General features: G+C 40.6%; 2 protein-coding genes across 2 annotated transcripts; both read right to left on the bottom strand.

The window, feature by feature from the left end:
- Positions 1-660: 660 nt before the first annotated feature.
- Positions 661-3,384, bottom strand: LOC311251922 (uncharacterized protein). The gene is made up of 5 exons (XM_084344594.1): positions 2,818-3,384; positions 2,599-2,728; positions 1,593-1,732; positions 1,364-1,481; positions 661-1,229 (listed from the first exon to the last, which is right to left on the bottom strand). The coding sequence occupies exons 1-5, from the start codon at positions 2,977-2,979 to the stop codon at positions 1,012-1,014; spliced, it is 768 nt and encodes a 255-aa protein (XP_084200720.1). The 5' UTR covers positions 2,980-3,384; the 3' UTR covers positions 661-1,011.
- LOC311251335 (uncharacterized protein) lies at positions 3,233-10,226 on the bottom strand (the record flags this gene model as incomplete). The annotated part of the gene is made up of 10 exons (XM_084343713.1): positions 9,914-10,226; positions 8,009-8,218; positions 7,210-7,285; positions 6,299-6,555; positions 5,490-5,543; positions 5,243-5,316; positions 4,980-5,143; positions 3,653-3,850; positions 3,384-3,499; positions 3,233-3,256 (listed from the first exon to the last, which is right to left on the bottom strand). The coding sequence occupies exons 1-10, from the start codon at positions 9,935-9,937 to the stop codon at positions 3,233-3,235; spliced, it is 1,197 nt and encodes a 398-aa protein (XP_084199839.1). The 5' UTR covers positions 9,938-10,226.
- Positions 10,227-12,910: the final 2,684 nt, after the last annotated feature.

The raw sequence follows: 12,910 nt of genomic DNA, 5'->3' as shown, positions 1-12,910 counted from the left end.
CAACACCAAGTATTTTTGCCCGAGAAAATGGTCTTAAACAAGGTCATTGGTCTTCAGTCTTTTGACCCCATCAAACTAGACTCTGTGGGAAATGAAAATTAAGAGGGAAATGTCCCAGTTTTTACTAAGATCAGTTATTATTCTATTCTTTCTATTCTATTACAATACATATTAAGGGGCAATTAAGGGGTTTAAAAAATTAAAAAGTAATGATTATTTTATATGAATGGCAAGAATGGATGTTCATTAAAAACTTTGCAGTGAAAGTTAAAAAAAAAAATAAATTCCAAAAACATTACAGCATCATCACGTCAGTGTCTAATGTATATAAGTGTGTTTAGTGTTTCTCAAATCACCGTGTGTATTGTTTTGCAAAAAGAGTGAAGCTGACATGCTTATAGTGGTGAAAATATGGGCCGCTGTTTTGCTCCATGAGTGTAAGGCTTCGATAATTGTGTAATACTTTTGATTTTAGTGTAGTGTTTTAGAGTAGTTTAGTGCAATAAAGGAAATGTCAGTAAGGCCGGTACTGGTGCACTACCAGCGGTTGCCTCTCTTCCTAGGGGAGTTGGTGCTGTGTGAGGTGTGTTGATTGTATGTGAGGTGTGCAAGGGTGACTATATAGTTAGTAATTGGTATATTAGAATTACATAAAAGAAATCAGCTCTATCAAAAATTTATTTTCAACATTATCACAACAGCTCATAAAAACTCTGCTTTAAATAGGGCCTATATAAAATATTAAAATAAAATATATATGTCCTTTTTTTTTTTTTAACAAGAAATATGCATCCCTTGTGTCTGTACAGACAGAACATGAGACAGACTGGCTGTCCTAAAAACTGTTTCAGAGAGCAAGATGTGTTGAATCAATGGCAAGTACAATGGAATTAGATTACATTTTACATTACAACACTAAATTAAAATAAAGGTACGACCCTGAGGATATGAACAAATGAGCATAAAGGTACCTTAACACAAACATGCTAAGAACTTTCACAAGAAGGACCATTATATCAGCCCAAACCCAGTTTCAGATGTTGCAATGCATGCTTCAAGGACTTGTTTAAACTCCTCGTAAGTTGAGAAGCGGCCAGGGATGCGTAGGCACTGGTAACAAGTCGATGATTTTGGGAACTCTCCACGCACAACCTCGACCCTCAGCTTGTCAGGGAGAACCTCCCATACAGTCCAAAACTTCAGTAGGTCCTTGCGAGACTGTGCTGTACCTACAAGTACATTAAAAAAATGTGTTATTTTGTTGCAATATTAAAATACATAACATAATCTTTCATCAACTAATTGCATACAAAATTAACTGAATGAAACCTATAAATTAGTACAATTTACAAATATGGCATACTGGTTTCAATGAACTGCCGAAGGTACAGTCCAATCTTGGCTCTTGTCTCATGGGGATATTCCTCGTCGTCATCGTCAACTGACTCACTAGTTGGCCAGACAATGTTGCCAATCATGACCTAGTTTTAAATTAAAAGATTTCACAAGTTTTACATCTCAGTGCATCTCATGGTGAAGACAGAAATATACAAATATATTAATTATTACCATTACAAATATATATTTATTACCTGTGGGCTGCAGACTGCATTTTTTTCACACAGGAAGACATATTCAGCCACATCCCTTCTTTCCGACAGTATTGGCCACACTCCTGTTTCTTTTAGGCCCTTTCTCATCTGTTTGGTCTGAGAAGACGTTCTTCCCAAACCTGCAAAAATAAGAACACAAAAAAAACACAATGTACAAAATAAAATGAAGTAGGGCTGTCAATAAATACAGACCATTTACTTTACATCACTGGTCAGTGCCTAGGGTGGTGTTAAAAGAGACAAAATAAACAGTCCTGTTTCTGACTTGCATTTAACACCATAACTGAAAAAGCACCAAGGTTAGCTAAACTCATGTTTAAACAGATGTGTATGTGCATCTCTATCTCCTCAGCCCTCCTTCTCTGTTGCTGCATGCGTGGCAACACAGACAGGCTCTAGCAAAGTCACATGATGCGTCTAATCATGCCTTAATTTTTCTTGAACGCGTTACGGTTTCCAGATTATTCACGGGTTATTACGCTAAAGCAGAAGTGTGATTGGGTCATTTGTGCTAACTTCCTGTCAGTGGCTGGAGTTAACAAATCGTGTGGTTTCACTAATTAACTAAACCAGACACCGGGGTGCCGGAGAGCAGCCGTCCATATATGGGAAGACAAATTTCGAACAGCTGTACAAAAGTCAGTCCTACCACACGTTTTACCAACTTATTGAAGTGATATTCGATTGTATAGTAATATGACTGTGACCGTCTGGGTTTTTTGTAGCCTGTAGTGACCATATACTGTATTTACAAGAGAGTGGAGGTGGGGTCTGCCATGATTGGATCTGGCAGAGACCTTTCCCCCTTAACTGATCCCAACACTGAAATTTACAGACGTTTCTTTGAATATTGCTTTACAAGGTGGGAAAATGCCTTGAAATTTCAGATGAATGTAGATCCAGAGTTAGCTGATGTTAGATGATATAGGCCTACAAGTATTAGTGTATGCAAAAAAGTTTCAACTTTATCAAATTGTCCCATTACTGCATGCTGCAACAGTCGCTGATGAAGAAATTTTCTGTTTTGACTTGTCAGCCGTGGCAGGTCCCACATGTCGTTTAAGGCCATTGACACCATCCCTCTCGTCCTCAGATAGCTCCCTGTTGGTATCCAGCTGTGGGGGAGAAAATAGTGCCCCATTGTCAAGTCCATTGTTTTAACCACACACCCTAAAAAGTTAAACAAAGAGACTTAACTTCTTACCATCTGGATTGTGTTCCTTTGATCTATATCAGGGCAATCCTCAAGTGCCAATACTGCTGTCTCCAACTGTCCCCCTAAGAGCACATGTACAACAGCAGGACTGATCCCTGCCAAACCTGGGCCACCATGTATGAATGAGTGTCCAACCATTCTGCCTGCCATCAGGAAAAGGTCGGAATCAACGAGAGTCCGAGAGGTACAAGGTGATCCTTCTGTCCCTCAAACAGTCTTGTCACATCAGCATTGCCTGTGTGATAATCATGAAACAAGAGTTGCTATAACAGTTTAAGGGAATGGCATACATGAAAAAACAAGTCAGCTACAGATTGCATTTTAACAATCTCTTCCTTTGACCAAACTGATGAAAATGAGACACAATACACTTGATAAACAGATTTCTTAGGGTCTGACAGTGCTACACATTTGCCAAGAAAGCAGTCTGAAAACAGATGAAAAAGATGAGATGGAATCTCAATAGAAAGAAGCCTCTCAATGTCATACTGTTCCTACCTAAAACAACATTGTTTTTTTATGTCATTTGTCACTTTGAAAAATAAAAAACCCACAGTACAACAACAGGAAAAAAAAAACATATCAAAGTTAATGTGGAATCCAGACTGCAAAGTATGCATAGCAAAGCTGATGAAGTACCGACTTACACCATCACCGATGGCTGAGTCACCTAAAGCAAGAAGAATAATCTTTATTAGCTCACAAACAGTATGGTTGTCTTTTACTTTGCAGGAGTTGGAACCAATCACTATGAAAAGGGCATCTTTGTCAAGCTTATATTGTCATAGGCTCATTTTTATTAAAAATAAATAAATATTGCAACCTTCAAGCACACAGTGAAGTGGAGAGGCCCATTTAGTTCTCTGGGTTTTGTAGAATCTGATAACTGCCTTTTCTCTGTCTTCAACATCCGACTGCATGTCCATTGTGACATGAAGAGGCATCTCCAGCTGTTGCTCCATCAAGATACGTCTTCTGAAGAGTGTTGATGCAGCTGAAGCATTCATGATTTGCTTCCACTCTATGAAATACAAAAAATCATAAATAGTTGAGAAAAAATTAAGTGTGATATTCAAATTTTAGAAAGGTATGTTCACTGCCCCTTGGAGCACCTTGGAGAGTGCTGCTGCAGAATATCTTCATACAACTTTATGAATGGTCAAGACGATTGTTAAAAAAAGATTTAACTCATATTCTTGAGAGGACATGGATCAGGTTTAGATACTTTCAACAACTGAGAACCCTGCTGAGTTTACCTGTTATTCCATGACTACACAAATCTTTTTGGAAGAGAAACAAAGTTGTAAATATAAGATAAACAAAAACAAAGCCCCACAATGTCTGTGTGATGTGCAGCTGCATGCACAGCGAACTGACGGGAGTAGACGCGAAAATATTTTTATAGTTTTTGGTGTATTTGTGGAGAATTGGTCTCAGAACCACATCTACATCTGGAGAAAAGCTGCTCCACTGCCAATTATTGATTTTATCAACAAGAATAGCATCTGAACATCTGTATGGTTCTATTAATGAACACGGGTGACTCTTACAGTGTTTGTTATCCACAGCTGTTTATACTGTAGAACTGATGTGTTGAAAGGTCTGCAGCCTCAGAGTTGCTGCACAGAGCAAAGTGCCATTACTCACAGTCGTTCTATGTTTTCATTTTTCATGAATGAAATGTCGGGTTAGCAGCTCATCATTCAAATTGATTTTTGATTAAAGTAACTTGTGTTTTATTCTTGAAACACATTGCTTGGCAAATGCATTATAATAGCAATCAGCCAAAGTGATAGATAGATACTCATATTTCCACCATTAAAATAGCAACAGTGGATTTGTACACATCCTAAAGGCACTTGCGCCACGTGCTATAGATGGTTACAATAGGGCCCTTTGTCCAGTGAAATGATGATCTTTCGATGTTAGAGGGCTCAGGGGCAAATTGACAGTGCTCACACATTGGCCCCACTCTGTTCATTGTGTAATTAAAAGCAATTCATGTCAGAAAGTAGCTGAAGACACAGGTCGAGAAACAGGGGAACTTAAGATGACAACCAAACACAGTATAACAACTAGTATATTGTGGCAGCATAAAAGTCAAAATTGTTTGTGAGATCTGTTTTTTTAAAAATGATTCTGACTGGCACCTGGGGCAGAGTGACAAGCAACAGCAGTTGAAGGTCCGGCCATTTCATTGAAACCACTGGTGCTCTGTTCGGATCTGCTGGAACCTGGCTGCATGACACCTGTTGTGCCTGAATTCCCATCTCCGGCATCATTATCAAGAAATGGCATGATGTCTGATGAAAATCTAAACATTTTCAGATATACCATGAGGACCTCATATGTAATAGCAATCATCAAAACATCACATTGGTGAAATATAAGGAATGTGTAGGGGTAACTGAACCCATCTCCGCAGGAGCTGGCATGGTATTCTATGTCCTCTCTGGGGACATCTTGTCCACATATTGGGCATGTTTCCTGAATATGTAAAAAAGGAAAAAAAATAAAGCAAATGATCATAAAATTAAATCTAAGTAAGTGTTAAATACAATAAATAAACATTTTAATATCATTTCAAAAGAAATTATGAGTTAGCATGGTTAGCACAGTTAATGTGTAAAAGTGATGAAATGATCTTTGGGAAACTCAACTGTAGCTATGGCATCTTTTCCATGTATGCTGTCAATTTCAGAGTCATCACTGATCTGTGAATTGACAAAAGAAATGAATGAGGTAGGAGGCTTGGTTTATTTATCTTTTCTAAAGTGCCAGTTAAAAGATAATCTACAAAACTTCATTATAAGGCTGGACACTTCTGACAAAAAATAATAGGTATTCACTGTTTTCTTTATTTTTTCCACGGTTAGCCAGGATGTAGAAATGCAGGCTTTTGTTTTTTAATTAAATTAAGTTTTATTTCTTGATTTCAATACCAACTTTTTCCATTTTTTATTTTCTTTATTTCTCTGTGCTTCGCCTCTCTTTTGCTGATTTAGTCTAACTACACAGATAGCTGTGTTATTGATAGCTGTCAGGCGGTTTCAAATCATTCAGATGCTGAAAAAATAGGGGACAATGGTGGGTACTAGGCAGATCATTTAAACCCTGTAAGTGGTGAGAGATCTGACTTATTTAAGTAAATCCTGATGCCCAGTCAGGTCAAGGTGTGGGTAACTTGGAGGCAAGATTAGGTAACTAACCATTGAATACAAGAGCATCTCACAAGACCTGCTAGTTTTGAGATGCTGGGACACAGTTGTCTTGCCATTACAATATTGTCCTCGGACTCAAACTCAGACCTATACTCTTTCCCATTTTTCCTGCTGTCAACCCATCGACACCAATAATTGTGTAAACTTGTCCTCAAGTAGCTATACTGTAACATCACTAAGTATTAAGTACAACTAATAATGTAAAACTAAAAATACATTCACATATTACTTTTTAATTTAGTTCTTACCACTTCCGCTTCGCAGTCCTTTATGTGGAGAGCCAGGAACTGTAGTGGCATCATAATACCGCACTTTTTGCACGAGGACTTAGGCATCTTTGCAAATTCCTGGGAATCGTGCGGGAGTGGAGTACTATCGATGTCCTCTTGTAAAGGGAGGATGTATAAGATGTGTCTCCCATTGTTCGACACATTTTTGAGGAGCTGTGCATTGTAGCCCTCGTCTTCTGTCGCCACAACGGTAAGCTTTCTCTGTCCATGACCTCCTAAAAAAAAGAAATACAAATCTTACTTCAGTTAGATGACACAACGTTGGCCTGACAGTTAATGCAGGTGTTTCATGTCTTGCACTATGTTTACACATGGCCGTCTATTTTCATTAACGGAGACATTTCCCTTCATTTGCACCCTTCGTTTACATGCAAACGGACGCCTATGAAAACGATTCTCTCCAAAAACTCCAGTCAGAGTGGAGATTTGGCCTCATTGGGCGTCAGAACTTCCATCTGTGCCACCTGGCTAATGTGGGCTTGAGCTTCTGTAAACAGACAGGTGTGCATGATGTTATTTTTAAAAACGGAGAGGGTGAAATGTCCATTTATGAAAATAGCCGGCCATGTGTAAACGCAGTGTTGATGTAGCTGTGGTGTACCCTGTTATTCAGCAATGACATTAATTTTGGAATAAGAGTAGATATGAACATGGACAGATATTTATAATTTTGTCATGACACTATATAAAACTGTGATATGGCTATATATGGTTAAATTATTAGCCAATACAGCTTGGTAGGTGAAATGGCACTTGGATGCCGCCCAAGCCGAGTGAGTACTCGAGTACTCGGATATCGGCTACAGTCCTAATAAATTCATTCAGTGAATTAAAAACTCCAACAGGTTTCCTTTGCCTTTCTCCCTTACCTGATGCTTTGTAGCAAAGCCAGCCTCCAGACAGCTGCTTCAACTTGGGGTAGTGTCCTTCAAGTTGACTGACAATCTAAATAAAGGTGTAACATGAAAAACACTGTGATCCTTACTGTTAGGGTAAAATCAAACATGGCACACTTGTGAGGTCTTCTTTATTTATAATTCATCTGTCTACATGGCCCCACTATTTTTACAAAAGCCTTTTCTTTTCATTTCACACAAATCTGATTTAATCAGCTTGTACTCAGCAATCCTTTTTTTAAAAATAAAATCAAGCTTAATATCAAATTTACCTTGATGCATTTATTTCTTTCAACACATTACACTACAAAAAACTATCTTATGTCTCTCACCATGAAACACACTCTTGTTGTGTGTGTCTGCGTGTGTGGTGGCAGGGAAGGGGGGTTGACAGAGGTGAAAAGAGCAACTTAAGAGTGTATCGTCTTGAAATGTCCGACCAAGTCGCGGACTTTACTTTCACTTCCGTCAGCTTACTACGACATGTAGCCTACGAGCTGCAAGTGGCTGCTCCTCCTGCTCCCTCCACCTAGCTGGTGGAGAGTGCTCAAATTTTGGCAAGTACGATTACAGGCTGTAGGTGGAGCCAGAGGAGTAGGATTTTGTCCTAAATTACTCATTTAACTGCTTACTATCAGAATATAGTGTCAGTTCCAGCAAATATGAATAATTTTTACCTAGTGACGCTTTAATGCAATAGTAGATTAGTCATAGATTTATCGTTGCACCCTACTCCTGACCCATCAGCAGAAGAACATTAAGTTGAGAGTACCTCGTTGTGGCAAGAGTTGTCTGCAACACAGACTGTTCTTTTTCCCAGGCCTGCCTCCAGGAGACGGATTTCTTCAGAGGACTTTGGTGTCCGTTCACCAGGGCCCGACGTCAAGAAAAACTGGAGCCTGATATACTTCTTGTTTATTGTCTGGGAAATTTTTGTTAGTGCTGCAGGCCGTTTTCCCGCCGAAAAAATCCTGGAAATGATCTACAAAGGGAAAAACAACATTTACTTTCACGTTGAACATTACAATGATCTTCACAAATGTACACTGCATTAAAAAAATCAATATAGACTTTAAATAAATGTAATATCCAGCTGAAGTGAAACGGGGCTACACAACAATAATGACAGGTTGAGGTGAGGTGAGGTGTTCTGTGGTCATCTGTCATGTTTAACATTCAGTTCTCGTTAAAACACACAAAAGTCAATTAAAATGTTTTGTCCATTTTGATTTAAGCTCTACAAGTTCGGACTAACTTGTTTTCAGTGTAACATTGTATATTAATTAACCATCAAAATGAGTTAGGCCTAATGATCATATCAACGGTCGTAGTAAACCTACAAATGTACCGTCTTAGTTTTTAAATCATTATTTGTGGAAAAGTCTGTGCGAGTCCTACAAAAATTGAATTACTCATTCTTTAATCCACAAGTATAGTATTCATAAACATGCAGTGCCAAAACTTCAATGCCGATCACTCGTCCTCATAACCCCGAAGCATGATGGGAGGCCCAAGAGCATCATGGGGGGTGACTCAACTGCGCATGCTCTATGGGCCCCATAACGCGGAAGTAAACCCGGAAGTCAGAAACATTTTCGGCCTATGCGTCAGGCGAGCAACATCCATTGAAATCAATGGCGGCCCCTCGGAAATTCGGAATGACAGTCCTTCGGAATGGGGTCACCCCCCGTAGCGGCCACTACCTTTGCATATCACCCTGGACTGTTGGCTGAGGACGGACAGCAGGGGCAGGTGCAGGGGCAGGTGGCTGTTGTCTGATTAATGCCATTAGCGAATGGGCGACATCTGCAATCATCTGCAGGAAAAACGGTGAAATCTGCCTTTATAGCATTTTCACAAATAGAATAAAGGTTTCACAGATCAGAAACTGTATTAGAATGAATGTTTAGCCTCTTTAGGATAATCTAGGCCAGATTTGAGAAATCTAGGTACAGTGGTTTTTGACCTGGACCAGGTCTAATGTGGTCTATATGATGAGAAAACGGTGAAATCTGCCTTTATTGCATTTTCACAAAGGTTTCACAGATCAGAAACTGTGTCTGAATGAATCTTCGGGGCCTGTAGATTAATCTAGTCCAGATTTGAGAAGTCTGGGTTCAGTGGTTTTTGATGTGGACCTGGTCTAATGAGGTCTTTAGGTAATGTTATCAAACAAAAACAGTGAAATCTCCCCTTTAGCATTTTCACAAATAAAATAAACGTTTCACAAATACAACTGCGGCTGTCAGGCAAAGTTAATGTCATACCTAAAATGTCTAAAATGTTTTCTTCAAGAAGTGTCACAAAAAACAGACAGTGTACAAACAGTAGCACTGCACGTTGCGTTAATTTCCCCTTAGTGCCGAATCGGAGGCTAACTTCAGCGTCGTCTGATCACCCCTCCCCCCGTCGGACCGACGGCGGGAGGGCGTCGTCCCGAGTCCCGAAGAAAGTAACGACTTCGGGTAACGTAACATAAGCGAAGAGGAAAACACAACGTTGGTGAGGGTTTTAAACCCTCCATTTCTCAGTTATGACTGCTGAATCGTCAGCGATACGCGTGTTAGCCCACATGCTAACCCGTTAGCATTACAGCTACAGTCGGTCCTTCTGCTCTTCACATGGTTGTTATCCTAATGTTAATTCATACAACACAATAACTTGAAAAGTTGCTCACCTCTCTGTTGCCAGCCCCCGCCATGGCCTCCAGCTCCCTCTTCTTTCACTTGAACTTCTCTCCTTGCTTCAGTTCTTATCGTCCTCTTCGTCCTCGCTCCTTGTCGTCAGTCTTCTGCTTCTGGACTGGTCCTCCACGGCTCCTGCCATGAACTCTGCGCTGTGTCACCGCATTGGTGGAGCAGTCTGTCAATCTCGTGTGGCCGATCGACAGGACGACATGTCATTGGACTATATGCTTACTTCAGCAACCAATAGGCTGAGAAGGCTGGTACCAACTCCCGCCTCCTGTCTTCAGAGTTTCAAAACTTTTTCACGGAGTTTCAAAACTTAGTTTCAGAGAGAATACTGCCAAATCTGAAACTCTGAAAGTGTGTTGTTGAAACACTGTAAAAACAGTGCTGTAGTTGTAAAGAAGTAAAAGAAAAAGACAAAGATTTGGAATGAATTTTCAAATACAAAATAATGTTTTCAGACAATTGAATTTTTTTTCCAGCCTGCCAAAACACTATTTAAGCCTTCAAAATTTTCAAATCAGAGATTCACCCTTTCAAAACTCAGGTTTCAACATCTCAGCACTTTTTTCTAAATATATTCACACCAGTTTTCAGATCTCCATCTACAAGGTTTCAGAACTGGATAAGAAAATTATACTGTGGGAGAATAGTGCCAAATTTTAAACTCTGAACGTGTGTTTTTGAAACACTGTAAAAACAGTGCTGTAGTTGTGAAGAAGAAACAGAAAAAAACAAAGAAACGTTGTAGAGATTTGGAATGAATTTTCAAATACAAAATCATGTTTTCAGATAATTGAAATTTTTTTCCAGTCAGCCAAAACACTATTTAGGCCTTCAAATATTTCAAATCAGAGATTCGCCCTTTCAAAACACAGGTTTCAACATTTCAACACTTTTTTCCAAATATATTCACACCAGCTTTCAGATCTCCATTTACAAGGTTTGAACTCTGAAAGTGTGTTGTTGAAACACTGTAAAAACAGTGCTGTAGTTGTAAAGAAGTAAAGAAAAAAAACAAACAGAAGTTGCAGAGATTTGGAATGAAAATTCAAATACAAAATAAGAGATTTGAATTTTTACTTCAGCCTTTCAAAACACTATTTACACCTTCAAAACTTAGTTCCAAAGTTTCAAATCTTTTGTGCACTTTCAAACACGGGGTTTCGAGCTTTCAACATTTTTTCTTTCAGTTTTGCGTGATGGCAGTGTTTTAGCTCCATAAGTGTGGACCACATAATCAGTCTCTGAGAGCTTGCGCTCTACTAGATAAGGGCCAGAGAACCGAGCCTGCAGCCCTGAACCTGGAATGGGCAGCAGGACCAACACTTTATCACCTGGTTCAAAAACTCGTGCCACAGCTTTCCTGTCAAAACTGCCGCTTCATCTTGGACTGGCTAGCGGCAAGAGTGAGCAGTTTCACAAGTGTAATGCAAACGTTCACGGAAGGAGCTGACATAATCTAACACACTGTGTTCCACCCGCGTAACATCTGAAAGCCATTTCTCTTTTAACAAACGCAAAGGTCCGCGCACTGTGTGGCCGAACACCAGGTCAGCTGGGCTGAAACCGAGGGATTCCTGAGTCGTTTCCCTCACTGCAAACAACAAGAGCGGGAGACCCTCATCCCACTCTTTGGCCGAATCAAGACAACATTTTTGGAGCATAGACTTAAGCGTTTGGTGAAAGCGCTCCAAGGCTCCTTGCGACTCTGGGTGATATGGACTGGATTTCTGATGTTTTATTTTGAGCTCCGACATGACTTGTGAAAACACTTTAGACATGAAGTTAGATCCTTGATCTGACTGGACAACTTTTGGCAAACCGAAAGTGGAAAAAAACTTAACCAGGGCTTTAACAACTGCTTTAGATTTTATGGTGCGTAAGGGCACGGCCTCCGGATAGCACGTGGCCGCACACATCATCGTCAGGATGTATTGATGCCCTGACTTAGTTTTTGGCAGAGGACCCACGCAATCTACCAGCACGCGCTCAAAAGGCTCACCCATCACTGGAATAGGACGGAGAGGCGCTGGTGGCACGGGCTGGTTTGGTTTACCCACCACTTGGCAGACATGGCAAGAACGACAATAACTGGAAACATCCCCTTTTAAACCCGGCCAGAAAAAGTGTCGGAGAACCCGGTTGTAAGTTTTTTTTTATACCTAAATGACCAGCCAGACTGGAGTCGTGGGCCAGACTCAGGACCTGTTGGCGGAACGGCGCTGGCACAATCACCTGGTGAACAGAATCCCACTCACTGGAACCAGGGCCCCACTTTCTCATTAACACCCCTTTATCATAGAAGAACGCAACATTTTTACCAGCAGCGTCTTGTGCCGCGGCAGCAGCAAAAACACAGACATCCAAAGTACGATCATTCTTTTGCGCATTAATCAACGTTGCTCTATCCACATTCAATGTCAGCTCGCCCTCCTCAGGCACCAACTCCACAGTGTCTGAGGCTGGCACAGAACAGATTGGCTCTTTTTCACAGGGAGAACACATGAAAGAATCAGACAAATCCACAACTTACCCCAACTGACGAGCTTTGGCGCGCGTAATTGCGCACGCGGGGAACACATCGCGTGGCACCGACGTGGGGGCAGGAGTGAATGACTCAACGCACGGGACTTCTACCACCTCCGGGTCAGGAAAGACTCTCCCCCCAGCCAGATCATTCCCCAGGATAAAATGAACCACTGATGGGCAGCTGCGGACGCACACCAACTTTAACGTGACCCGACACAATAGATGAGTTCAAATACACTTTGTGCTGAGGGACCATCAGTGTGCTCATCTTAACCCCCCACACTAGAATATACGAGTTACATGAAGTTTTTTCACTTAGCGGTAACACTGACGACAAAATGAAAGAACGGTACGCGCCAGTGTCCCTCAAAATTGTCACGGGCACCTTGTCCTTGTCCTCTCCAGTGAGTGAAACAAACCCCTGCGAGATAAATGGGTTGTACGAGGGATAG

The sequence above is a fragment of the Pagrus pagrus genome, assembly GCF_965226575.1.
Source record: "Pagrus pagrus genome assembly, chromosome: 22".
Lineage (NCBI taxonomy): Eukaryota > Metazoa > Chordata > Actinopteri > Spariformes > Sparidae > Pagrus > Pagrus pagrus.
The sequence above is the reverse complement of the archived record's forward strand: the minus strand, read 5'-3'. Positions and strand labels throughout refer to the sequence as shown.

Excerpts from the sequence above, each read along its gene's own strand:
- LOC311251922 (XM_084344594.1), bottom strand. The coding sequence starts at position 2,979 with ATGGCAGGCAGAATGGTTGGACACTCATTCATACATGGTGGCCCAGGT. Across the intron at positions 1,733-2,598 it reads AGCGACTGTTGCAGCATGCA|GTTTGGGAAGAACGTCTTCT; the intron begins GTAATGGGACAA and ends TTATTTTTGCAG. Across the intron at positions 1,482-1,592 it reads ATGCAGTCTGCAGCCCACAG|GTCATGATTGGCAACATTGT; the intron begins GTAATAAATATA and ends ATTTAAAACTAG.